Below are 27,724 nucleotides of genomic sequence, written 5' to 3' on the forward strand. Positions count from 1 at the left end.
AAAAACTGAGGGTAAAAGGCCAAAGAAAAACAGCCTCAAAGCCCACAAATATGTTATGGTGTGAAATCAAGTCGCAAGCATGTCCCAGTCAACCAACAGTCCTTTGTCCCATAAATGATCCCCACCCACCACAGTGGCATTAAGTGCATCCACTCAAACGACATAGCAGAGAGGTCACGTTTAAGTTTTCAGAGAGCTCGCAATGGGCTTCCCCCATCCCCGACTTCTCTGTGCACTGGGAAGGGGCAGGCATGCGGGAATGGCTGCCAACGTGCTGAGAATCATGACGAACGCCAAGAAATGGAATCTTCATTGCCTTTGAAAGGCTTCCAGGAATGTCAGCGCAGACTGCCTGCCCCGCTTTCTGCTGAATGCCTACTTTGGCTGTCTGCTGAGGACTAAATGTGCCAGGCAGGCCTTTGGACAAAGAGAGAGAGTGTTTTGGGCCCAGGAAAGGGGAAGGCACAAGCTTCCCTATGTGAATGGCAAGATTGAAGAAGTAAGTGTTTCTGTGGTATGTGAGGAAGAGCCCTCGGGAGGTATGAGGGAGACCCGATGTTGACATTACCTACATGTGAATACACTCCTGGTACCCCCCCTCCACGGTCCAGTCTGGAGACACTGCTGTCACCCCCGTCCCTGAGTGACTATCACAGTGACTCTCTGTGCCTTGCGTGTGGATCCTTTCTGTGTCCAAGAACCTCTGAATCATAAAGAATAGTTTTAAAAGTTTATTTATTAGAGACAGATAAAGGCAGAGAGAGAGAGAGAGAATGGGTGCAATAGGGCCTCTAGCCACTGCAAACTAACTCCAGACACATACGCCACCTTGTGCATCTGGCTTACATGGGTACTGGGGAATCGAACCTGTGTTCTTAGGGTTCACAGGCTAGTGCCTTAACTGTTAAGCCATGTCTCCAGCCCCATAAAACATATTTTAAGCCCTGCCATGGCACAATTAAATGTATGTTGCTTATATTTCTCTTTAAAAATATTTTATTTATCAGAGAAGCAGAGAGAGAGAGAGAATGAACACACCAGGGCCCCCAGGCATTGCAAGTGAACCGCAGATACATGTGCTACTCTGTGCATCTAGCTTCATATGGGCACTGGGGAATCAAACCCCAGTCCTCAGGCTTTGCAGGCAAGTGCCTTAACTGCTAAGCCATCTCTCCAGCCCCTGTTGTTTATATTACAGTGTTGAATATAAATGCCTCTTGTGGTATGTGTTTCTTAAGATTTTCTTTGGTTGTTTTTAACCTCTGCTGTATGAAAGCATTGAGCTGTGTGCATTGTGGTACATGCATCGAACAGTTGGGAAACCTTTTCTTCTTACGTTCACTGTCAGAAAGGAAGGAACATGCCTTGCAGAGTGAGCCCCCTGCTAACCATGAGCAGCGCTAGCCTGGTTCCTTGCCATAGCGTCGTCTGCTGAAGGAAATCTCTTCTGGGGTCTAGAGCTTTTCTGAGGAGGCAATCTGATGTCATTGGTGGCAGACATATGTGTGTATCTGTCTTTTGTCTGCACCATCTGTTTTTCTCCTTACAGGCCATTGTTCAGAGCTCTTCTCTTTTTCCAGGAGCGGTGCCTGTCCATGGGGCACAGGGCTTGTAAGTATTAAAGAGACAACGCTAACATTCTAACACAATTCCCCTCTTGCCCTCCTAGAATCTTATGGCAAGGGCCTTATACGACAATGTCCCGGAGTGTGCTGAGGAGCTGGCCTTCCGCAAGGGAGACATCCTGACTGTCATAGAGCAGAACACTGGGGGACTAGAAGGATGGTGGCTGTGTTCCCTACATGGTCGGCAAGGCATTGTCCCTGGCAACCGGGTGAAGCTCCTGATTGGTCCTGTGCAGGAGACACCTTCCAATCATGACCAGCCTACTCCTGGACCTGTACACCAGCCCTTTGGCCAACAGAAACTGTACCAAGTGCCAAACTCACAGGCAGCATCTCGGGACACCATTTACCAAGTGCCACCTGCCTTCCAGAATCAGGGAATTTACCAAGTACCCACTGGCCATGGTACCCAACAACACGATGTCTATCAGGTGCCACCATCAGTACAAAGAAACACGGGAAGCACCAGCGGGCCTCACATAAGTAAAAAGGTAAGTGGCTAAGTAAAATTTTGTGCCAACTTTTTTATTTTAGTACTTACATTTGGAATAACCGAAAAACTCCCCAAATCATAACCCAACACTCCCCCCCAAATAAATATACCAATTGCCCTACTCAGGCATAATTTTCTTTTAATATTTAATAGTATCATATTATAATTAATAAAATATTATAATTGTAATAATATATTAATTATATAATTTAAAATAAAATATAATTTATAATTATTATTATAGACAATAAACTATAATACTATAATATTTAGTATTTAAAATTACAAGCAGAGAGAGATAGAGAACAGAGAGACAGAAAAAATGGGTGTACCAGACCCTCCAGCAGCTGCAAGTGAACTCAGGATGCGTGGACCACTTTGTGCATCTGGATTTTCATGGGTACTAGGAAATCAAACCTGGGTCCTTTGGCTTTGTGGGCAAGTGCCCTAACCACTGAACAATCTCTCCAGCCCCAATTTAGTATATTTTTGATGCTTGTGATACAGTGATGAATTAAAGATTAAACAAGGCCTTCATGATAATCTATAGAGAGGGGAAAATACAATAATGTCAGATAGGCATATGTGCTTGAAAGAAAATGATGACAGTCGTCTCATGTGGAGAGCAGCCAAAATCACAATGATGCCTTTGTTCCCATCCTGGGGAGGGCTTGCCTCTTTCATATTCCAGCCAATTCTAGTGAGTCCTTCAAAATTAAGTGCTAAGACTGGACTAATTTAAAGCAATGAGCAAATACCTTCCAATTACAGAGCGAGGATGAAGTTCAGTACCAGAAGAGCCTCTGATGTTTAGGCCACTGGATATAAATGTGTCTGCCTTGAGTAACTCTAGCACACATTCCAAATTTTCAAGTCCATGTGAATTAAGTGATACCTAGTTGCATACCACTCTTCTTTTATTTCAGTAATACTTCTGGTTTTTAAGTATTTTATTTATTTATAAGAGAGGGAGAGAGAGAGAGAATGGGCATGCCTGGGCATCTAGCCACTGCAGATGAATTCCAGACGCATGCATCGCCTTGTGCATCCGGCTTTATGTGGGTACTGGGGAATTGAAGCTGGGTCCTTTGGCTTTGCTGGCAAGTACCTTTAGCCACTAAGCAATCTCTCTAGCCCAGTACTTCTATTTTTAAAAAGATGTGGTAGGGGAGAGATTTACTGTTGAGTTCCTTATAACACAACCACGAATGCATTCCTTATCACCTTTAATGCCAGTGTGCTTTAACAATACACATCTCAAGGGTGTATCATCTGAGTTATGTCCATCAGGAGTTCTCCAAGAAGTGGTGAACAGCTTTCTGACTGGCACTCTTAGGACAGCAAGGCCCAGATAGAGGCCATCAACTGAGTCATGACCTACCAAAGTCCTCACTCTAGTGATTTCAGATCTAAAGGAAAACCAAGCATGTCTGCTCTCCCCAGAGGGGAAAGAAAGGTGTAACTATAAATAACTTCTCTCATTCTGAGTCTTGGTTGCTTATACCTTAAAATAGCTCTCCCTCTTCTGAGCCTGGTGTGAGGGCAGACGGGGGAGGCCAGCACCGGAAATGGTTGGCTGGAAGGTGGTGGGCCCAAACTTTCATCAGTTTATTTCGGCAGGAAGGTGATGTGTTTTCCTTTGGAGACTCGACCTTTTCAGGTCCGAGTGTGAGCCGCCTGAAACGCGGGGCCTCTCCCCCTTGCCCAAACTGTGGTACTGCAGCCAGTGTCTTCAGTCTGCATCCTGCAGAAGGCCGGGGGTCCACCTCACCCGCCCCCCACCTCTGGCCTCCATGGATGTCAAGGGGCTGAGGTCCTCAGGCAGTTCTTGGCCATTCAGACTCCACGTGCCGTTTTGTTAACTCCCAGGAGCATTCTGTATTTAGCAAAAGACAGGTGGGTCCTATTCAGTACTTCTCAGAAGGAGTCTGCGTTTTCTGAGTGCAGGCCAGGTGAGGCACAGGTAACGTCCGGGCAGAGGTTGAGCCGTGGAGGTGACCAGCATGGGAAGGGCAGGAGCAGAGGTTCTGGTCCTTTCCTTCCGAATCCCAGCATCCTCTCCTATGACCCCTCACTGTCCTTCCAGAGCATCCTGGTGCCTTGAGGTCCAGGCTGCCAGCTTCCCGCCGCTGTCCCCGACCACTGGCTCACCCCCGGTTTTGTCTCTTCCCTTCTTGTTTCCCACGCATCACTTGCTGCTGCTTCTCTTCAGCAATTCCTTGTCCCTTCTTTTCTTCTTATTGTTCCTTTTCTTGGTCTCCTTCTCTCTTCCTCTTCTCCCTCCTCTCTCTTCCTCTCTCCCATAGTCTCTCTCACTAGTCCCCTTGGTCTCTCCTGACCTCTCACCTTCCCTTCCCTATCTCCTCCTTCCTTTCTTCCCCTTTCCCTCCTTCCTCCCTTCCTTTAAAATCCTATATCTTTTTAATTTTCTTTCCTGGTAGAGATGGCTTGGCTGCAAAGAGGCAATATTCCCCTTCCAGATAGTAGTGACTGCTTTGAGAACTTTGGACCCCATCTCCCTTGCTGTAGTGCATGGGAACCCCACCAACGACTCAAGCCAGGACCCCATCTCAGCGCGGAGGGATCAGCTGTAGATTGTATTGTTTTCGAGCCCTTGTGTTAGAAGTTGTCCCGGCTTGCTCAATAAGGTAATTTGTTCATTTGCCCTTCCAAGTTTTCCATCTGTAAATGGTGGGAGACCAAGGACTCGATGTTCTTGGTAGTTTAAGCTATGGTCTTTAAAAGCCATTCAGCAAGAAAATGAGGAGGCAGTGGAAACTTGCTCTGAGTCACTGGCGCAGGGTTTGAAGACTTTAATACCATCACCCACAGAGCGAGGGGAGATGAATCAAGTATGGATTCCCAGCCCTGGCCCCTGATCTACATCCAGAAGGTCTGGGTGTGGCCCAGGAAGCTGCCTCTTCTCTAGCTCCTTCTGTAGTTTGGTAGGATGTGTGGCCCCGGATTGCACTTTGAGAAGCACTAGAGGGACCATGAAGAGACTTGGATGTGTTCCAATCTGATTGTGGTTTGGGGCTTTCCATAGTTCAGAATTTTCTCAATGTTACTACAGACTGTGGGCTTCAGAAGTTTTATCTGTCACGGTATTCTACCAATGAATCACCTCAGGAAAAAGAAATAAACGACAGTGAATTGTGCCTCCTGCCTTCTTCCTCTCCCGGAAAGTCCAGGGCCCACCTACCCTCCTTCATCCCCTCCACATTAGCCAACATTCATCACTTGGTAAAGCAGCGTGGGGAGCAAGGGAGTCGCACGGTGCACCCCCGTGGCACAAGGAGGCCCACAGCACTGGGGGCACACCCAGCTCCTGCTTCTCCATGCCATCTGCTTTTTCAGAAGTTGCGAGTGTGGGGCTGGAGAGATTGCTCAGTGGTTAAGACACTTGTTTGCAAACCCTGATGGCCCTGGGTTTGATTCCCCAGTACCCATGTAAAACTAGCTGCACCAAGTGGTGCATATATCTGGAGTTTGTTTGCAGTGACAGGAGGCCCTGAGGTCCCCATGCTCGCTCGTCTCCCTCTCCCTCTTTCTCTTTCTCTTTCTCTTTCTTTTTTTCTCTCTCTCTCCTGTCTGCCTCTTTCTGTCTGTCTGCCTCTGTCAAAATAAATTAATTTTTAAAAAAGAAGTTGCAGGGGCTGGAGAGATTGCTTATTGGTTAAGGCACTTGCCTGCAAGGCCTAAGGACTGGAGTTTGATTCCTCAGTACCCACATAAAGCCAGATGCATAAAGTAGCACATGCATCTGGAGTTTGTTTGCAGCAGCCAGACACCCTAGCATGCCCATTCTGTCTGTCTGTCTGTCTGTCTCTCTCTCTCTCTCTCTCTCTCTCTCTCCTTGTAAATAAAGAAGGAAGGAAGGAAGGGAGGGAGGGAGGGAGGGAGGGAGGGAGGGAGGGAGGGAGGGAGGGAGGGAGGGAAGGAAGGAGAAGGAAGGAGTCAGGCAGGTGGGCATTGTGGATATCTCCACACTTGGCTTCTTCACCTCGGACATGGTAACAGTCCTGCTGCCCACACGGGCTCTTGGGAGAATTAGATGGAGCAGTATACAGAAAGCACCTGGCAGGGTGCTCGGCTTGGTGGGAGCTTTAAAGATGCATCCTTGTCTTGCTATGCCTTGCTATCCTTCCTCAGAGGTCTTTTTTTTGAGGGGGGGGATTGGGAATAACAGTTTCGAGCAGCCCAGGCTAGCTTCATCCTCACACTGGCTGCATAGCTAAGGATAACCTTGAACATCTGATCTTCCTGCCTCCCCCACCTCCCTCCTGAGTGCTGATTATAGGCGTGGGGCGCCATGCTCCGTTTCCAGAGTTCACTTTGACTGTATCCACCTTGTGTATTTCTCCTGTCTACCAAATATGCACACGATTCCTTCCCAGCACACATGCTGAAGCCCTTGAGTGTGCAGAATTCCGCAGAGTGGCAGAGAGCCAAAGTTATCTGGAAACTTCTACACTGCCACCTTTACTTCATTGCATTGGTCTTTGCACTCCAAATTTTGTGTGCAGGGCCGTTTTAACCATTAAGGATTGTAGGCACAGTGCCCAGGGTCTATGCGAGTGTTGGAAAGCTGAATTAAAAAAAAAAAAAAAAACTTAGTTGCAAAATATCCAACATAAAAACTGCAGGAAACTAATAGACACTTAGACAAGTGCCTAGGAAATAGCCCCACAGCACTCACTAATCACTGTATCGGGGGCTCAACACTATTCCGTGACACTTGAAAACAATTTGTAAGTTTGATTGGTCTTACTTTGCAAAGATTCCTAAATATGTGTTGTGATTGCCAAGAACTCATGGACAATTCTAAATTAAATTAGTTACTCAGTCAAATTATTTGAAAAGTTGCATACTGAAATTTTTAAAAAAAAAAGAAAAAGAAAAGGAAAGAAAAAAGTTTTCAGTATTTTAAAGAGAAAATCCTATTTAATATAGGAATGGTTTGGATTGATGTTTCCAAGTGCCCAAAAGCTAAAGGCTTTTAAAGCTATGGAATAGTCTCATTTTTCTGCGTCCATGATCACAAAACTGCCACCGAACGCACCCTTTCTCACTCAGTTTCTTCAGGGAATCTGTTTTCATGATGATTCTTGAGCTCTGTTGTCTGATTTTATTTTATTTTATTTTATTTATTTGCAAGTAGAGGGAGATATAAAGAAGAGAGACAGATAGAGAGAGAATGGGCACAACAGGGCTTCCAGCCACTGCAAACGAACTCCAGACACATGTGCCTCTTGTGCATCTGGCTTACGTGGGTCCTGGGGAATTGAACCTGGGTCCTTTAGCTTCACAGGCAAATGCCTTAACCGCTAAGCCATCTCTCCACCTCCTGTTTTCTGAATTTTAACAGGCAGAATTAGATGATATTTCAGCCCTCCTTTGTCAAGATCAGTTCTTGGCTAGTGTATCAGACCCATGAGGGCAGGAAACATGGCTGTGGTCTGCTATAAGCAAAGTCTTAATGGGCACACACACTGGCCCCGTGAATGAATGAACAATGTTGAACCCAGAAACAAAGTACCTAAGTCCAGTTTTACCTTGAAGTCAACACTGAGGGGTGCTCCTCTTCTCACCCACACACCCTCGTGCCACATACTTCCTCTCCTCCAGCTCACGACCTTGCTGTATAGCAGGTGTCAGTCCAATATGGTCGCTTCCCACCAGAAGGGCCTTTGTGAATTTGCCACCCATTTTCTCTAATCATAACTGTGTGCCCGCTACAATGTGCTCCTGAAGGAGAGGGCGACTGAGCGCAAATGGGACTTGTGGCTGGAGCTGGAGCTCAGCGGTAGAGCACTTGTCTAGCATGCCCAAGGCCCTAGGCTTGACTCCTAGCAAAAACCACACACGCGCACATGCGCGCGCGCATGTGCACACACACACACACACACACACACACACATACACACTAGCCGGCATGGTAGTGCATGCCTCAGTCCCAGCCCTCAGGAAGAAGAGATAAGAACATCAGGAGTTAAGGGCATTCCTCAGCTACACATCAGTTCAAGGTGAGCCTGGATTCCATGAAACGCTGCCTCAAAACAGACAAACATGCAGACAGACAAACACAAGGCCTTGGGTTTGTCTGAGGGCATGACTTTTTTGTTGTTGTTGTTCATTTTTATTTATTTATTTGAGAGTGACAGACAGAGAGAAAAAGAGGCAGATAGAGAAAGAGATAGAGAGATGGGCACACCAGGGCTTCCAGCCACTGCAAATGAACTCCAGACATGTGTGCCCTCTTGTGCATCTGGCTAACGTGGGTCCTGGGGAATCAAGCCTTGAACCGGGGTCCTTAGGCTTCACAGGCAAACGCTTAACCGCTAAGCCATCTCTCCAGCCCAAGGGCATGACTTTTATGCAGTTTGCCCAACATGGACTGCAAGAGTAGTAAACTCTCTTATGGTCATCTTGAGAGGAAAACTGGCCTTTTTCTCCTGAGTCTCAGATTTCCCCCTGGGCTGTGCCTTGCCTAGAAGCCTCCAGCTCCAGTCTACTTTAGAGCTCCTACCCACCTGGAACGTACACTGCACTAACCTCAAGGGAACCCACGAAGCCACTGGAAAAGAGACGGCTTGCCACTGCAATGTGGTTGGTGGTCTGGGCCAGGGCAAGCACTTCTCTGCGGTGGCACCTCAGAAAACTCAAGTATTAGAAGATTTATCAAACCCCCATGACATCATCTTGAAGGAGCACTTCCTACCTTCCAAAATAGGACACAGCCAAGGGTTAGCAGGAAGTGACTCAACGGCTCATTCCTCAAAGGTAATATAAGAGCCCGAATGCATTAGTTGTGGTGTTTGTACCTTCTTAGACACTGAATCATCACAGAGTGAACACACACATACATACATACACACACACACACCACCCTACACACACATGACCGTTGGCCAAGAAACCAAGGACTTCCCTTGTTCAAGGCATTGTGAAATCTAGTTGCCCATAGCAACACTCAGATACAGGCCAACTAACTACTATATATAGCAAGCAATATGATTTGTCTACCAATAAGTAGAAAATAGATTTAGAGGAAATAAAGGCTACTGGAGAAGATAAACTCTGACTTCATCCCACTTCTGTTCCCTGTCTATTCTCTCTTTTTCTTCCCTCCTTGCTTCCCTCCCTCCCTCCTTCTCTTCATCCCTCCTGCCCTCCCTCCCTCCCTCCCTCTGGCTCCTTCTCTCCTTTCTTCCTTCTCTTCCTCCCTCTCTCCCTCCCTGTGGCAGATGACACCCCATTTTTTTCACATATAAATTTCAAAGTAAAACTATATTTCAGAATTGTGCATTTCTACATAAGGATAAGCCAGATTTAGGTCTGGAGAGATGGCTTAGCAGTTTAGGTGCTTGCCTGTGACGCCTAAGGATCCAGGATCAACTCTCCAGGACCCATGTAAGCCAGATGCACATAGTGGTACATGAATCTGGAGTTCATTTGTAGTGGGTAAGAGGCCCTGAAGAGCCCATTCTCTCTGTCTGACTCTAAATGTCTCTCTCTCTCAAAAAAAAAAAAAAAATTATTTATTTTTATTTATTTATCTGAGAGCAACAGAGAGGGAGCGGGGGGGGTGGGGAGAATGGGTGCGCCGGAGCTAACGTGGGTCCTGGGGAATCAAGCCTCGAACCGGGGTCCTTAGGCTTCATAGGCAAGCGCTTAGCCACTAAGCCATCTCTCCAGCCCCCCCAAAAAAATTTTTTTTAAAGATAAGCCTAATTTAGATAAAGATTTTCCTCAACATCTAGTTTGTCGGGCTGTGCAGAGAACTGAAATTTCATCTAACCATCTCCCGCAAAGACTCAAGTTGTATCAAAATCTTGCACAGCCTCAAGTCCTTGCAAGTGAAGAAGGGGGCTCACTAGGAAGTAAAAGGCTGTCGCCCCGGGCCGTCACCCACTCGAGGGCCGTGATCAAACTGTGCCTCTCCTTAGAAAGAAAGAACAAAAAGGGGGGCTTTTGTTCAGTCAGTGCTAAAGCCTTCAAATTCAGCTGCACTCTGTCATAAAGCTCAAAAATACTACATACTTTTGAGGGAACGTCAGGAGCGTCTCATAAACTCACACCCAGACAAGCAGAGGCAAATCTTGCCTGGTCAGTGATTCCGTGGCAAGTGACAATGCTTCTCGGGAGGAGTGGTGGGATTCTCCCTGCAGGATGATGTCTGCCTAGATAATGCTCTCTCTCAGAGGAAGCGAAGAGCAAAACATTGCTTGTTTTACCTAACGGTAAAACCGAGGCAGTGTCCTTTGAGTACACCTTCAAAAGCCAGTCTTGACCCTCAGTACATTATGCAACACGCATAATTTGAGGATGTCAGAAATCAAAAGCACTTGGTTCTCATCCTTCATCATGCCTTAAACCTAGTTGTCAAGAGAATATCTGGAGGCTGGGCTGCGCCTGTGCGAGGGTACAGGTGGGCCACAGCCGGTCACTTTTGAAAGCCATGCATGACTCTCATAACTTCTGGAGACCTAAGGAGTGCACAGAACATCAGTTTTTGGAGAGAGAGAGAGCCATTAGCAGTGCCATAATGACATCTGATTTATTTGAATTATTTTTTTTTGTTTAGTTTTATTTATTTATTTGAGAGCAACAAACAGAGAGAGAAAAAGGCAGACAGAGAGAGAATGGGTGTGCCAGGGCTTCCAGTCACTGCAAACGAACTCCAGATGCGTGCGCCCCCTTGTGCATCTAGCTAACATGAAATCGAGCCTCAACCCAGGATCCTTAGGCTTTACAAGCAAGTGCTTAACCACTAAGCCATCTCTCCAGCTCTATTTGACTCATTTTTATGATACCTGGTTTTATTTTTTATTTTTAAACGTTTTATTGACAATCTTCATGTATGAACATGGTATTTGATTTTCTTAAAGTATGGCGTGCTGACAACTAGTTATATCTTTTTTTTTGCCTTTAAATATTTTTATTTGTTCACTTATTCTTGAACTAGTTATATCTTGAAATAGTTTTCATTTCAAAATTAACTGACAGGGCTGGAGAGATGGCTCAGTGGTTAAAAGCCTGCCGGCGTGGGTTCAGTTCCCCAGTACCCACATAAAGCCAGATATACAATGGGGTGCAGGCGGCATGTGGAGTTCATATGCAGGCAAGAGGCCCTGGCAAACTACTCATTCCCCCCCCCTTGACAATTCTCTGTGTGTCTTTAGTGGCAGTATGTTTCTCTACCTTATTCGACAGAAATGGTTTCCAAACTAGAGTATAGGAGCTCCCTCCATGTTCAGGGCATTATAAACTCTGTAGCATCAGGTGCACCCGAAGGCTTAGGGGTGCGTCTCAGCCTTCTTCCCCTCTAAAAGGAAGCATCTGAGGTCTGAAGAGTCAACCAGCCCACTGGAGGTGACTCTCCGCTTCTAGGAAGAGTCAAGCCTGCTGTTTGAGCCCATGTCTGTCTGACTGCAGCGCTAAGGATGTCTGCATCTCTGCTCGTAGCTGGTGTTACCAGGCCTAAAGTAAGAGGGAGTGTTTGGAGACTTCATTAGCAATTCCAGCTCACCGGAGTCCTGGGCACTGAAAAGCCTCTTGTCGGCCAGGCCAGGAAGGACTCAAGTTGCTACAGCAGAGTTCCCATGTCACGCGCACAGACTAGCCGGAGACGGGGGACGGGTTCAGGGACATGGGCGCTGCTTCCGGAGCTGTCACTTGGGGGGCATCAGAGCTGTAGTAGCGCTAAGACAGCTCTGTGTTCGCAATTTTCCGTGTGGAAAGCAATGCCATATTCCCAGATGAGCTCGCTGCTCAGAAAGGGCGGCTTCCTCCGGCGCGGGGCTCCCACACGGGACTGGCTGGAGAGAGGGAGCGTGACTCCCAGTTTTCCGTCAACGCTTCTCATATCTAGAAGCAGCTTTGAGAGTATTTCCTTGTGAGTTTCTAGAAAGTGCCAGTGGGCTGCTGGACCACTAAGCGAGATGCGCGTGTTCCCCGTTATTAACGGCCTGAGCAACCTTTCTGCACTTCTGTTCCTTCCACTATGAAGCTGGCTTCTCTCTAATGGTAGTTGCCAAACGTCCATGATCCAGATATCCCCATCTGATTCTTTCCCAGAATCATTTGAAAGGTTTCATAAAATGGTCTCATCACAAGGAGCTTTAAAAGCAATTCATTTTTACCCCTAAGTTTTGGCCAGTTCTTCTTCTCCTTCTCTGGAGCCCCGTCCTTCCCTTTAGAACCACAGGGCTCTTTAGAAGATGGAGCCCCACTGTGAAAAGAGCTGTCGGGGACACAGAGGTGCTAGGGTGTGCCAGTGAGCAAGAATCAAATCTTCATCGAGCCTGGAACCAGGAGTTTCCTCACTTAGGAGATCTTTCCTCCCAGCCCTGGTTATTAATAGCTAAGAAGCACTTTGTCCTGGAGTTTGTTGTTTTCTGCGTCTTTGCCTATTTAATCCTCTGCGACTTGGCAGAGGGACAGACACCTGGTGTCTCTCAACAGGACAGCCACCCTCAGAGCTGGCACCAGGTCCCACCACATGAGCCCTCTGTGCCATCAGCCATCACAGAGATCCTCCCAGCCAAGCTGCCAGGGGCCTCTCACTCAGGAAGAAACACCACCCACAGGCCTCTGAGTGCCCACTTCTCTCTCATGTCCCTTTTATACTCCCATAGAGCAGCCCGGGGGCACCTTTTTAACAATCTGATGTAGTGGGTAGTGTTCTGTTGAATTTATTTAGGTCTGCAAAAATCCCAAATGCAAATATGGGGCTGGAGAGATGGCTCAGCGGGTATTAGAGCCTGGGGTCTGACAGAGCCTGAGATGTCCTATGTTCAAGTCGCCAGCACTCACCTAAAAATATGAGCAGGACTACACTGGACTGTGGAGACCAGAAGCTTCCTGACAGAAAACTGCAGCTCTGGGTTGAGGGGAAAGACTGTCTAGGAAACAGGCAGAGAGGCAAAGAAAGGACACCTGCTGTTCACTCTGGCCTCTGCTCATGTTCGCATGGGGCCCATGCAAGTGCACACATCATATCACATCGCACATCGTCACACACACAGACTCTGCACACACATGCCCCCCGAAGCCCATGTGCTTTCTGGTTTCATTCTCAAGGGTCTTTTGGACTACTGGGTTATACAAAACGGCTTTCTGTACCCAACTGTTGTTAGCTCTATTCAGCTTTGTCCTGAGAAAGACCTTGGCCACTTGAGGAAGCCAGATGTCACTTCCCATCCTGCTTTTTGTGCTAAATGCTTCTAGCTGCTCTCTGGGGCTTGTGCACGCCGTAACTAAATATTGCTTTAGCACTCACGACACCAAGAGATTCCTCAGAGCAGCAGGAGAGACATGCTGGGCGACACAGCCAGGGCCCTGTGCCCGTTGAGAGCTTTGCCAACGACACTGGGTCCAAGGAGGGTGACAGAGCCTTCACTGTGCCCTTTCCTCTGTGGGGAGAGAGGCTCGCTGTGATTTAGATGTGGCTTGCAAAAGGCTTAGTCCTAGCATAAAATCAGCCATCAAAATGTCCTTGAAGGACAGTAAATCACCTCCCCAAAAGAGTGGTAAAAATAATCTTCGTGAACTCCAGAGAAGCATTAGGACGGGTTAACACCGGACATGGCTGGCAAGGGTGTATTTTTAGGGCCAGACTCGGTTTTCATCATATTGTTGCTATGCAAATAAACAAATGAGCTCACAGCTACACCCAAGCTAGGCAGAGAGACTTTACAGAGAATTACTGAAGCCAGGGCAGGCAGTGTATGGCTTCCCCACTGCTCAAAGTAAAGCAGGTCATAATCTTAGATTCTTAAACAGGCAAACCTCTGTTAACTTACAGTTCCTGAAAAATTCCATCCTGGGCCTGATGGACAGGCAACGATGATGTTGTTTTCTGTTCCCTAGGGGTATCTTTAAAACGAAAGAGGCAGATAGTTCATTTAAGACAGAGAGGTTTTTGTGAAACCTGGTTTCACTGCCATGGCTTGGTCCATCTCTTTTGGTTTCATTTGAGTGAAATAAGTCCACTGTAATAAGCAATTTCAGAAAGCTCAACAGTCTCCTTAATGAAAGAACTCCAAAGAGATTGTATCAGTGAAGGAGTCTGGGAAGGGGCTGGAGAAACAGGAAGCCATCACGTTGTGCTTCCCACCTGTACTGAGATGACCGCTGGTCAGTGGGACGTGCATGTCAGTCAGCAACAGGCTATAGCTGTGTACGCCATCGTTGTCATCCAGCAACACCTCAACTTCGCACCAGTTACCCATCCTGGTTCCTGACTGACTGCCACCTAGCTTGCCCTAGTTTCAGTGGACCCAGACCTGGCCATCCGCATTCGTGCTCGCTCCATCCTGGCCGCTTGCTCGGCCACTCTAAACATCGGAGGAGAGGAGTGCGCAGGGCAAGCCACTTCCAGTGCCGCGATTTAGCCAGAGAAGGATGGGACGAGACATTCGATCTGAAACCAGAATGGTCCCGAAGTCACGGCTGTAGCTATTCTAACTCTGTCTGCTATGATTCTCTTGGAAGAACACTTTCCCATGTAGAAGTTCTTATAAGAAATTATATTTTGTGAATTTTCTATGACATTTTGGTAGTGCTAGGGATGGAACACTGGACCTTGTTCGGGCTGGGAGGCGTTCTACTGCTGAGCAACAAACAAAGGCCTAATTCTTTTTGTTTTATTCAAGGTAACATCTCACTCTAGCCCAAGATGACCTGGAACTTACTCAGTAGTCTTAGGCTGGCCTTGAACTCAAGGCAGTCCTCCTACCTCTGCCTCCCAAGTGCTGGCATTAAAGACATGTGCCACCATGCCTGGCAGTCATAATTACTTCATATATACAAAACTATCTAATGATGATGATAGATAGATAGATAGGTAGGTAGATAGATAGATAGATACATATATATGTATGCATATATATATATAGTCTTATATAAGGATTTTTGTGTTCTATATATACATATATATGATTAACTATCACATAGTAATTGTACATATTTATTACATATGTTTATTATAGGTGCATATTTATTATGTATAAATATTGTGCATTTATTACATGTTGTTATATATTTTTAAATATTTTTATTATTTATTTATTTGACAGAAAAAGAGGGAGAGAGAATGAGAGAGAAAGAGAGAGAGAGATTGGGTGCACCAGGGCCTCCAGCCACTGCAAACGAACTCCAGACATGTGTATCTGGGAAATGCGGGTCCTGAGGAATTGAACCTGGGTCCTTTGGCTTTGCTGGCAAACGCCTTAACTGCTAAGCCACCCCTCCAGCCCATTATTATGTATTTCAATACTTGCATGCAATGTGCCTAGATCTCATAAGGGTAGTCGGCTTATTCAGCAGCTCATACATTGATATGTATTGGTGTTGGGAACATCTGAGATCCTCTTCACTAGAATTGTTGTCGGCCACAATTATCCTACTACGCTATAGAGCATAAGACCTTATTCCTCATGGTCAGCTAGACACCTGTACCCCTGAACCATCCCCGGCACCCCCTCCCCGCATCATCTCCCCAGCCTACACCACTCCACTTATGCGATAGCTTTTCAGCATCCATTGTTGTGTTCGTCATTGTGACTCCTGGTAGCATTAAATGGGAAGGAGCCGAAAGAGCAGAGTGTTGGAGGAGAGAGATGAGAAGTCGAGAAACCGTGTGAGACAGGGCATGAAAAGGAAGGACAAAAAACACATGGCTGGACGTGAGGACTCCTGGAGGAGAGAGCTTGTCTTGGCGAGAGGAGAGCCGGGAGCCAGCAGCACGTAGCCAGGGGGGCGACTCTGTCCTAACCCTCAGCCTCGCTGCCCCCCCACCCGCAGGCCCCAGGCGGCTCTGCATTCGGGAGGCGAGGCGAAGGCCCAGGGAAAGATGCCGCCCAGATGAACTTGCTGAGGCCGTGGAATAAGTGACTCGGCGTGAAAAGGAGCTGTTTTCTTTCTTTTTTTAAAAAAAATTATTTATTTATTTATTTGAGAGTGACAGACACAGAGAGAAAGACAGATAGAGGGAGAGAGAGAGAATGGGCGCGCCAGGGCTTCCAGCCTCTGCAAACGAACTCCAGACGCGTGCACCCCCCTGTGCATCTGGCTAACGTGGGACCTGGGGAACCGAGCCTCAAACCGGGGTCCTTAGGCTTCACAGGCAAGCACGCTTAACTGCTCTGCCATCTCTCCAGCCCAGGAGCTGTTTTCTTATTTTGCTTGTACACCTCCCAGAGAGATGGGTCTGCCGTGCCCTGCTCTTAGTGAGATCCTCCTGATGAACACAGCTTGGTGGCCTTTCAGGGGGGATTTCAAATGTCTTGGAGCCTCGCCATCTTCCTCTTGGATAAAAGTTTCTCTCTGTCTGTGTGTGTGCGTGGGTACGTCATACTTTGAGAGAGGGTCTCGCACTGAACCTAGAGCTCACTGATTTGGCCACCAGCTGCCCAGGAAGTCCTATGGGTCCCTCGGCCTCACCCTCCCCAGGGCTGGGATTATGGGTGTTCACCACCCACTGGGCCCAGCTTCTCCCTGGGTTCTGGAGACCCATGTGCAGCTCCACAGGCTCATGCAGCACGCGCTTCATGGACCGAGCCATCTCCCCAGCTCCCTTGGGTGAAAGTCCCTATCTGGAAGCCTTTGGCTCATTCCCCGCTGGGGGTTTCCACCAGAACACTCGTGACAGCGGTAACGCTGATACGAACATGATAATCTCACTCAGTCTGCAGATGGTTATCAAGTCCCCAGTTCCCAGTCATTTGCGGCTCTGTTTGAAGTTTACCATGTGTCTTAACCCCACTTTCATTGCTTGTTGCACGTGTGAAGACGAGACCCCCTTCCCATGGGCCTTCAACCTAAGAATGATTACATTTTGTTTGCTCCTCTGGTTTAATCACAAAGCATTCCGAAGGCAAACATCCTTGAGATTGCTGTTTACAAAGACGCAGACAGCACCCTTGTCAGAAAGCAAGCGAGGCCTGGCTATTCATCTTGTCCCTATTATCTCACCTCCTGTATTCCTGGTTAACAGTGTGTGTTGGGCATTGTCCTTTAGAAACTTCCTGTAGGGACAAGGTGAGGACTGTAAGGGTGCAATCTATGTTCGGAGGGGTTCTGTGTCTTCCAGCCAGCCTCACCCAGCACACACACATGGCTAACTCGATGCTGTTTCGGACTCCTCATCTGTGCTCCAACGGTCAGTCTGTGATCTTGACTCCTTCTATGGCCCAATGTCACCGTGATTGACATGACAGACCTCTGCCCATTAGCCCGTAGGTCCCCCGAACCAGAACTGGCAGACCTGGGACTTCAGCTTGTTCACGCAGGCAGACGTTGTCCACTGTCCCAGCTCCATAGCATCCCTTGAGATTGGCTCAATTCAAGCTCCGCTGCTCCTATCTGAATGAAAGGGAAATGACTCCGAAATACGAAGAGAAGAGATGGGCCATGCTGTACCAGTCAAACCTCAACCCAGAGCTGCCGGCAGGGGTATCATTTATTGGTCAGAGAAAGGCTTCCTGGGAGAGAGGCCTTTTGGTTCCCCTGGAAAATGGAATGAAGATCTGGGCATGGCGGCACAGGCCTTTAATCCCAGCACACGGGAGGCAGAGGTAGGAGGATCACCATGAGTTCGAGGCTACCCTGTGACTACATAGTGAATTCTAGCTTGGGCTAGAGTGAGACCCTACCTCAAACTATCAAAAGAAAAGGGAAGGAAGAAAATGGAATGAAATCTGAATGTGAGGAAAGAGAGCAGAAGGCCAGAGAAAAGATCATGTGGACTGAGCCCCGGACGTGTGCATGTGCAGGGCATTTAAGAACGCTGGAGTCCTTCAGCTCTAAGAGATGGAGTTGGTCTGAACTTGGGGCTGTCACCATCCAGAGGAAGGAGGGCAGAGATACACAAGTGAAAGTGAACAGGAAGCCTGGCAGCTGACGGCTGTGTTGAAATGTGGCCAAGACACTGATTTGAAATTTTGAGCCAGTTTTGAAAAGCAAGAGCTCTAGATTTTGGGCTGCTCCTGAAAACGTGAAAGTGCCAACAGCCCCGCAGAGGGATGGCTATGGACGCTGTCACTAGGCGTGTGCTGTTTCCCCAGTACAAAAGCATGACTTTACTCCCAATAGTAGTTTCTCATTGCTGGGACAAAATAACATGGTCAGACGCAACTTAAGAAAAGAACAGTTGGCTTAGTGGTTAAGGCGCATGCCTGCAAAGCCTAAGGACCCAGGTTCGATTCTCCAGGTCCCATGTAAGCCAGATACACATGGTGCCCCATGTGTCCGGAGTTTGTTTGCAGTGGCTAGAGGGCCTGGAGCGCCCATTCTCACTCTCCCTCCCTCTCTCTCTCTCTTTCCCTGTATCTCAAATAAATAAAATAACTAATAATCAAAATCTTAGAAAGAAAGAGTCTATTTCCGCTTGCAGTTCAAGGTTACAGTCAGGAATGGCGGGGAAGACATGGCTGCAAGAGCTTGAGGCAGCTGGTCACGTTCAGTCCCCAGCGAGGAAGCAGAGCGAGGAATGCTGGTGCTCATGCAGCTTTCTTCTTTTATTGATTAATCTATTTGAGAGAAAGAGAGAGGGAGAGAATGGGCATGCTGAGGCCTCTAGCCACAGCAAGCAAACTCCAGATGTATGTGCCACTTCATGCATCTGGGTTGTGTGGGACCTGGGGAATTGAACCTGTGTCCTTTGGCTTTGCAGGCAAGTACCTTAACCACTCAGCCATCTGTCCAGCCCATTTTCTTATTTTTATACAGTAGAGGACCCCAGCCCATGGGATGGTACCATCTATAGTTAGGATAAGTCTTCCCACCTCATTTAACCTAATCCATTAAACCTAGAAAATCCTTCACAGACATGCCAATAAACTTGTTTCCATGGTGATTCTAAATCCTGTCAAGTTGACAACGAGGGATTAGCCATCACACTCCCATACAGCCTGTTGGTTTGGCTCTGCAAACGTGTGAGAGCAGGGCCCCAGCTCTCCACAGCACAAGCCCGGGCAAACAGAACATGCAGACGTTAGTGAAAAGCCCAAGGGCCTCTCTTCCAATCCACTGACTTTTATAGAAGTTGGTTCTTAACATACTCCCGTCCCCTGTCTTCGAAAGGTAGACTGTCTTTGTGTGTGGGGAGAGGGGAGGGATGTATGACTGTATAGTGTATGTAAGGTGTATGCAGACATGCACACTCCATACACTCACACGCAGAGGTCATAGGAGAATGTTTGGTGCCCTTCCCTATCTTTCACTTGTTTCTTTGAGATGAAGTGTTTCAGTGTACCTAGGGTTTGCCATCAGACTGGCCAACCAGTGACTCCCAGTGACTCTCTGTTCTCCACACGACTGAAGTTGCAGGTGCGTGTGGCCATCCTCAGGTGTTTACATAGGTACTAGGGGGTCGAATTCAGAGAATCAGGTTCTCTTCTCTCTCCCTCCCTCCCTCCCTGATGATTATACAGCACCCACTGAGCTCTCCCTCGCTCTCGCTCTTGCTCTTGCTCTCATGAGAGCATAACACCATTGAGTCACCAAACTCTCTTCTTTAAGTTTCCATAGTATGATTCTCAAAATTACAAGTCATAAACGTGCACTGACCCCTCTGCAATCTTTGGAGGTTGGTTCCAGGACCCATAAGGGACCCCCTCGGATCCTTACATAACATGTCAGTGTTTGCATGTGTTCTGCACGTATCACCACGCGGGCTTGAAATCACCTCTAGGTGACTATACTGCTCAAAGCTGTGCAAATGGTTGTTAGTCTCTACTAGTCAGGAAATGACGGGCAAGGAGGAAAGAACTCCACGCACATTCAGTACAGATGTGATTGTTTTCATACACTTTCCATGCGGGGTTGGCCGAACCTGCAGGTACAAAGGGCCAGCTATGTGGGACCTTCAAAAACAGCTACACAGCCAGGATCCAAGGCTCCAAATAGGGTGAATCAAACACCGTTAAAGTCTGAGGTGAGGCGAGCTGAGGTGGTTTTCTTATTCTTATGTAAACACACTAATTAGAAAAATAGCATGCCACAGTCTTTGGTCTTTTGATCCAATCCTGCCAGGACCCAGTGGAATCTTTCTTTTCTAAATGCTTCAGTCAGCACATGCACGAACTGTCACAGTGAACTCCATTAATATGTACAATTAATAACCAATAGAAGTTGAGAAAAATGTTAAAGGGGAAAATAGAAAAGAGCTTATGAATTCATCATCAGTACTTTATAGTTTGTGGGAGTTTGCTGCTAGGTGACAAGAACCGGACTGCTCACAGGACAGGGACAGGGACACCTCTGAAAGTGCAGGTCCTCTGTGGGTAGTAGGGGAGCACTTGCAGGAGCATTTGGCCATAGGACTCCACAGCCCACCTCACAATTTCAACCCTCGGGCAACACTAATGAATTAAGAGGTCAGTGTAGTAATTCCTAAGGCTTAGCTCTTGTAACTATAACTACATGTGTAGCATGAAAAGAAAACAGTGAAAGAAAAAGACCTGACTTGATTTCATTGAGAAAACTAGTCTTCAAACACCGTCTGTATGGTGGTTTCGTTATTATCCAGACGAATTCTTGCACACGCATCCCCCTAGCCAGACCTTGGCATGAGTCTTTGGCCGAGGGTCAGTGGCTTGAGGAGGTAGAGTGAAGAACGAAAATAGAAGGGTTTTTGTGTGCTCCTGTCAAGCGGGAAAAGGGGCCACAATGAACCAGTGGGCCGGAGACGGAGGTCCCGCTCAGCCAGCGCCTTCCTCGGTACAGAGGAAACACACAGTTGGCATGAATGTGGCCCAAGCAAGGGTGGAGGCAGAGAATAAATACCTAAAGGGGGGTTGCCAGCCCCCACCTTTCAGACTGCACCACACGGACCGCTGAATTCCCTGGACTGTCCAACCAGATGCGAAGCGCTGGTCCCACTAAAAATGTCATCTGTGGCCCCATGTGAATTAGAAGGTACCACAGCGAATGCCGGAATCAAGAGGGGTTGTGTTTTGTTGGCTTTTTTTTTTTCCCTCTGTGGTTTTTTACCATCTGTTTCTTTAACTGCATAAACAAAGAAAATGACTGGCTTGGAATGCAAAGTTTTTAAAAACCAGATGACCACAGGCATCCTCCAAATGAGATAGAGCACGCTGGGGTTCGGTGACATTTGTCAGGAAGTGAACTGACAAGTACCGAGAAGCCTGAGCGTGCTCTGCCAGGGGCCAGGGATGGCCCACAGAGGCAGGGAAAGGCTGTCTGCCCGTGGCCCTTCCTGAGGGTCACGCCCTGTCGACATTTCCCCTGATGCCACTGTCAGATGCCAGCCCTACCGCCTCTGCCTCCCTGCCCCTCCTGTTGAAAAGCAGAAGGTGACACAGGACCGCGGCGTCAGCAGCTTTGGTTCTCCACTACTGCTGTCCTTACAGTCCACTCGTAGAAACTTCCAGGCTGAACAAAAGCCGCATTGTGAGCAGGTTCTATGATACAGCCAGAACAGAGGGCTATAAATAAACTGATGGAAGACACTACAAGATCTTCATTTCTCTCCTGCACAGTAATAAGAGTAGGAAAAAAAATCAGAGAAAGGCATTAAGAACACAGTGTGTTCTGCTTTGGCAAAGGGCACTGCTTTGAAAAGGAATAATCATTCCCAATAGAGTGGCTGCTTCACAAAATGCTTCTAAGGCTGCAGGCCAAATTAAAGCAGTGTGCTTCTCTCTTAGAACCCCAGACTGCAGAGGGGAGAGGCTTGATGGAATTGAGACTGCATACTAATCTCTTTTACCTTTGGTACAAGCAGCAGAGATTTTAAACGAAAGTATTTTGGAGTCCCTGGGGAAATGGACATTGGTTTTTGGCCTTGTTCCATTTGTTCCAGCTTAAGATGGACGTGGAACATTTTTCACATAGTTTTGTAGGCAGCCTGACGCCAGTTTTCGCATCAGAGAACCGATGAACCACGAGGGCTTCCTAGGGAATGGCCAACTCTTCCTCATTTTCAATGTCCCTTCTCATCGTGGGCAGTGCTTGATATGAACACTGAGGCCAATGTAGGGGAGGGAATTAGCGAAAACCAGATCCAGGTTGTTCAGAAGCCTCAAGAGGATTGAATACAGTCCATAATGAAGTAAGCGGAAATAGTGCATGTGCCCATGCATAGAATTCCCTATGCTGTGTGCCGCTGTGAACAGGGAGGTTGCCCAGTGAGATTCATTTCACTGCATTGGCTCCAGATGCCAGAGTCTGTGGTAAATAGACTTGACTGCTGACATCGCCTAGATGCTGGAGATACTGGGGATGTGTGCTTCCCCGGCAGAAGCGGGCTAATGACTTGAGATCAGAGATCAAGAAACCTCAGGGCTGAAGCTCCTGATGGCTTCCTGCACCAGTACAGTTCACCTTGTGCATCAAGAGTTCCACACCGGTGAATTCAACCGAGAAGCAGAAACACTTAGAAAATGATGGCATCCGTAATGAACATAGTCAGAACTTTTTCCTTGTCCTCATTCCCTGAGCAATACAGTATAGCATCTACTAGCATAGTACTTGCATTGCATTCTAGACTATACAATCATCTGGGACAATTTTTTTTTAATTTTGGGTTTTTTTTTTAAATTTATTTGAGGGCTGGAGAGATGGCTTAGCGGTTAAGCACTTGCCTGTGAAGCCTAAGGACCCCAGTTCGAGGCTCGGTTCCCCAGGTCCCACGTTAGCCAGATGCACAAGGGGGCGCACGCGTCTGGAGTTCGTTTGCAGAGGCTGGAAGCCCTGGCACGCCCATTCTCTCTCTCTCCCTCTATCTGTCTTTCTCTCTGTGTCACTCTCAAATAAATAAATAAATAAAAATTAAAAAAAAAATTTATTTGAGAGCGACAGAGAAAGAGGCAGAGAGAGAGAATGGATGCACCAGGGCTTCCAGCCACTGCAGATGAATTCCAGATGCATGCACCCCCTTGTACATCTGGCTAGCGTGGGTCCTGGGAAATCAAGCCTCAAACCGGGGTCCTTAGGCTTCACAGGCAAGCGCTTAACCGCTAAGCCGTCTCTCCAGCCCATCTGGGACAATTTTAAGTGTACCAGAGGATGTGTATAGGTTACATACAAATTCTGCACGTTTCTGTGTCATGGACTTGAGTACTCATGGATTTTAGTAACTGCAGGGCATCTTGGAACAACCCCCTGTGATAATGAAGGACAACTATGTGTGCTTTGTTTCAGAAGTTAGAGAGAAAGCTCCCAGAAACGTATAAGGAAAGCACTGTTCCACTTTGTAAAAGTACTCTGGTGACCCGTGGGATTGTATATAATCGCAGTAATAATGTCAGATGGAGAGGTCTACTGGGGAAGGCATGAGAGGAATTTTAAGTGGCTAAACTATTTGTATTATGTTCTTCATAAAGGCTCCAGGGCCTTCGAAAGCACTCAGTATGCCCTTGGCCACCTCAAGGGCCTCATCCAGGGCTTTGCATAGATTGGGAACTGAGGCTACAGATGATCTTTGAGATGATTTTGTTGCCATGAGGAAAGGTACTTTATTTCAGAGATTTGCTTCATACTGGGATCCAAAAGGAATTTAAAAGAACACTCACCCAGTGTCTGTTCTCCTTCCTTGCCTTTCTTCCCTTCTCTGTTCCTTTCCTTCCTTCCTCCTGCCCTCTCCTCCTCCTTCCCATTTTTATTGTGGGAGATGAATGAGGGACGCATGCCTGACCAGAAAGCTAAGAGGCTCACTGAGGGCTTGGGGCTGGCATTTCATGTCTGGTGCATTCCCACCCACAGGTGATCACCCCCGTGCGGACAGGTCATGGCTATGTGTACGAGTACCCATCCAGATTCCAAAAGGATGCCTATGATGTCCCTCCTTCCCATGCTCAAGGGGTAGGTACTGGGAATGTCCAGGGGAGAGGGCTCTTGGCACAACATCTCTTCACAGGAAAGGGGGCTCACAAACTGTGACTGTGTCAAACTGAGCCTGGCCCGAGGGGCCATTGCAGGCCCCGTTATTATTTATGTAACTATTAGGAAATCTAGTCTTTTATCTGGGGATACTTTATTGCTTCATCAATGAATCATTGTGTGTCAGGAAGTACGAAGTTTCAATGGTAAAGCACACAGCAGCTATTTCACTTATGGTCATGTTTATATTCGACCTAAATTAAAGAATGCAAAATTCATGAAGAAAAATTCCACCATCTTCTTATGATGGAGAATCCTGCTAGAGATCAAGTCTGTATATAACCTGGTAAATAAATCCACAATTAAACAGCAGCTTTAAAAAGTGGCTAATATATGACATTTCCATTCTGGTTAACCCAAGTGTTTCTCTTCAGGTATATGACATCCCTCCTTCATCACTGAAAGGCCCTGTGTTTTCAGTTCCCGTGGGAGAGATAAAACCTCAAGGGGTATATGACATTCCCCCAGCCAAAGGGGTAAGTGACTTACTAAAGTACAGCCAAAACTGTGTGTGTGTGTGTGTGTGTGTGTGTGTGTGTGGGTGTGTGGGTGTGTGTGTGTGTGCGCGCACGCGCACGCGCTAGCTCCTTGGGATAAAACAAGAAGGGCAAAGCCCAAAAGAGGCATAATACCTCTAGGAATTAAAAGTTTAGAGGGTGTCCTCAAAAAGTGGGGAATCAATAATGAGAGCCAAATGGAAAACAATTGGTTTAGTTTGGCAAATCTAGTGCATCTCGTATTTCTGTAGAGGGTTTTAGAGCTTCCTTAGTCCACGCGGAAGACTTGCTTTTCTGTCATCCCCTCCGTGCGCCTGTGCTTCAAGTTCAACAAGCCACACTGCACAGAGAGGGAACCATTGGCGGAACATGAAGCTGACTTAGGCAACTACACGGGGTGTTGACGGTCAAGGGCAAAACCCAGCCCGTGTTTTAGCATACCCCTGCCTCTCAGCGTGGGCCAGCCTGGGAAGGACACCTGGGGGTTGGAAACATGGGATAGGAGCCCCCGGGGGTAAGCGGAAGGGGCCTGCCCACCCGTCAGCACCAGCGTGTGGAAGGGGCGCTGTGACAGCCTGGCACTGCCATCCTCTGAGGAGCGCACAGCGCCACGGGAGGGCGCTCTGCTGCAGTGAGTGGGAAGAGGAGGAAGCAGGGCCAGCAAGCAGGCTTGAGAGCCGTGGACTATGTTTTCAGGGACTGTTCAGTGTCTTCCTGGTCCCACGAGCCAACTTAACCAATATGAGTTTTGCCATTTATGTAACTTTTTAGGTCTATGCCACGCCACCGTCTGCTTCCCGAGATGAAGCAGGGCTTAGGGAAAAGGAATATGATTTCCCCCCTTCAATGATGAAACAAGCTGGATGGCCAGATGTCAGACCCGAGGGGGTTTATGACATCCCCCCAACAAGCACCAAGCCAGCGGGGAAGGACCCTCATGTCAAATACAGCTGTGACCTCCCCGGAGCAGGGGAAGCAGTGGCGCGAAGGCACCAGAGCGTGACCTCGCATCCTCCGCCCGCACAGCTGGGGCAGTCGCCTAGCCCCCGGAATGACGCTTACGATATCCCCCGGGGAGTTCAGTTTCTGGAGCCACCGGCCGAGACCAGCGAGAAAGCAAACCCCGAAGAGAGAGACGGTGTTTACGATGTCCCCCTGCATAACCCGGCAGATGTCAAAGGCTCTCGGGACGTGGTCGATGGCATCAACCGCCTGTCTTTCTCCAGCACTGGCAGCACCAGGAGTAACATGTCCACGTCCTCCACGTCCTCAAAGGACTCCTCACTGTCGGCCTCCCCATGTCAGGACAAAAGGCTCTTCCTGGACCCAGACACAGCCATCGAGAGGCTCCATCGGCTGCAGCAGGCCCTGGAGCTGGGCGTGTGCAGCCTCCTGGCTCTGGTCACCACGGACTGGCGGTGCTACAGCTACATGGAACGGCACATCAACGAGATCCGCGCTGCAGTGGACAAGGTGGAGCTGTTCTCGCGAGAGTACCTGCATTTTTCCAAGGGAGCTCTAGCCAATGCCTCCTGCCTCCCAGAAATGGGCCTCCACAACAAAATGAAGCGGGAGCTGCAGAGAGTGGAGGACTCCCACCAGATTCTCAGCCAGACCAGCCATGACTTGAACGAATGCAGCTGGTCCCTGAACATCTTGGCCATCAACAAGCCCCAGAACAAATGTGATGACCTGGACCGGTTTGTGATGGTGGCCAAGACGGTGCCTGACGATGCCAAGCAACTGACCACCACCATCAACACCAACGCCGAGGCCCTCTTCAGAGGCGTCCCTGGCAGTTCCCATCTGAAGAATGGGTCTGACACCATCACGAACTCGAGCGAGTACCCACACACTGGCTCCCAGATGCAGCCACTGCGTTCTGGTGACTACAAGGTTCATACCCACAGCAAAACGTTGCCTCCCACCCCCGGCAAAGAGCAGCCGCCAGACTGTGGCAGCAGTGATGGTTCTGAGAGAAGCTGGATGGACGATTATGACTATGTCCACCTACAGGTAAGGAACCCATGCTCATAGACTACCCACGCTCGCGCCCAGGACCAGTGCCCGTAAGGCTGTTGGGCGGGACAACCAAAGGAAAGAACGTGGCAGATGCTACCCCAAGGTGTGTGAGAACTGCAGCTGAGGTCATACACTCGGAAGAGGCCTGGGCAAACTGAGCAGAGCCCTCAACTCTACTCCATTCTCTCACCGCAATAATTGGCGGTGACCAACCTATTTAACCTCCCTGGGCCTTAGTTTCATTTTCAGAATGAATGAATAACATGCAGGGTTCAATTAAATCCCACAGACGCACCTCAGGAAAGCAGAGACTTGTCACATAGAATAGATTCTGGTCATCGTACCAACCCCCACGTCACTTGTGTTTTATGATACAATCCTAAAGGATAGCTTATTCTAAAAGTAAAAGAGTTTTCACTGTTTAAAAAAAAAAATGGAAAATCTGAGCTGGAGAGATGGCTTAGTGGTTAAGGCACTTGACTCCAAAGCCAGGTTTGATTCCCCAGGACCCACGTAAGCCAAATGGACAAGGTGGTGCCTATGTCTGGAGTTCATTTGCAGCAGCTAGAGGCCCTGGCATGCTCATTCTCTCTTCCTCTTTCTATCTGCCTCTCTTTCTGTCGTTCGCAAATAAATTTTAAAAAAATAAAATATAAAAAAGTTGAAAACCTTAGAAAATCTCTAAGGTATACTTTAGGTCATATGTAAGGGGGGGCAGGTGAGACAAAGAGAGGGGACTTACAAAGATACTTTGCCCCATCTCAGGTTTAAAAGGTAGTTAGTAATTTCCAACTGGCCAAGAACTTAACTTATATGGGAAACTGTTCAAACATCATCTTCTTTCCTACACGTGGAAAGTCTGCCAGTTCCTAAGTGGACCTGGGATTCTGACAACTTCCCCTTCCCACTTTAAAGGATTCAACCACTGCATCATAACCTACTTTTAGAATGTGGGGTAACATCTTATTCTGCTTTTCTTTTCCTTTTGACTGGAGCCATGAACTATACTTACAACTGTTAAAATACCAACAGCCCCTTAGTTCAGTAGAGTGGGGTCAACTGACCCACAGTTTGGCGCTGAGGGAGGGCATGGGGCAGTTAGATGGGCGCATGGGGCACTCATCTCACTGGTCTTCAAGTCAGTCTGCACACTGGTAACTCCAAACTTGGAATACAAA

The 27,724-nt window shown here is 47.8% G+C and overlaps 1 protein-coding gene across 3 annotated transcripts in view; it reads left to right on the forward strand.

The window, feature by feature from the left end:
• Positions 1–27,724, forward strand: part of Nedd9 (neural precursor cell expressed, developmentally down-regulated 9) — a 134,370-nt gene that overhangs the window by 102,522 nt on the left and 4,124 nt on the right. For 2 of the 3 annotated variants that reach the window (XM_045136671.1, XM_012951024.2), the window contains exons 2-5: positions 1,670–2,116; positions 23,851–23,949; positions 24,402–24,503; positions 25,296–26,540. In XM_045136671.1, coding sequence (XP_044992606.1) covers positions 1,670–2,116; positions 23,851–23,949; positions 24,402–24,503; positions 25,296–26,540 — 1,893 coding nt within the window. The remainder of the gene's footprint in view (positions 1–1,669; positions 2,117–23,850; positions 23,950–24,401; positions 24,504–25,295; positions 26,541–27,724) is intronic. The other variant, XM_045136672.1, reaches the window with a different exon arrangement.

Source organism: Jaculus jaculus, chromosome 17, assembly GCF_020740685.1.
Source record: "Jaculus jaculus isolate mJacJac1 chromosome 17, mJacJac1.mat.Y.cur, whole genome shotgun sequence".
Classification (NCBI taxonomy): domain Eukaryota; kingdom Metazoa; phylum Chordata; class Mammalia; order Rodentia; family Dipodidae; genus Jaculus; species Jaculus jaculus.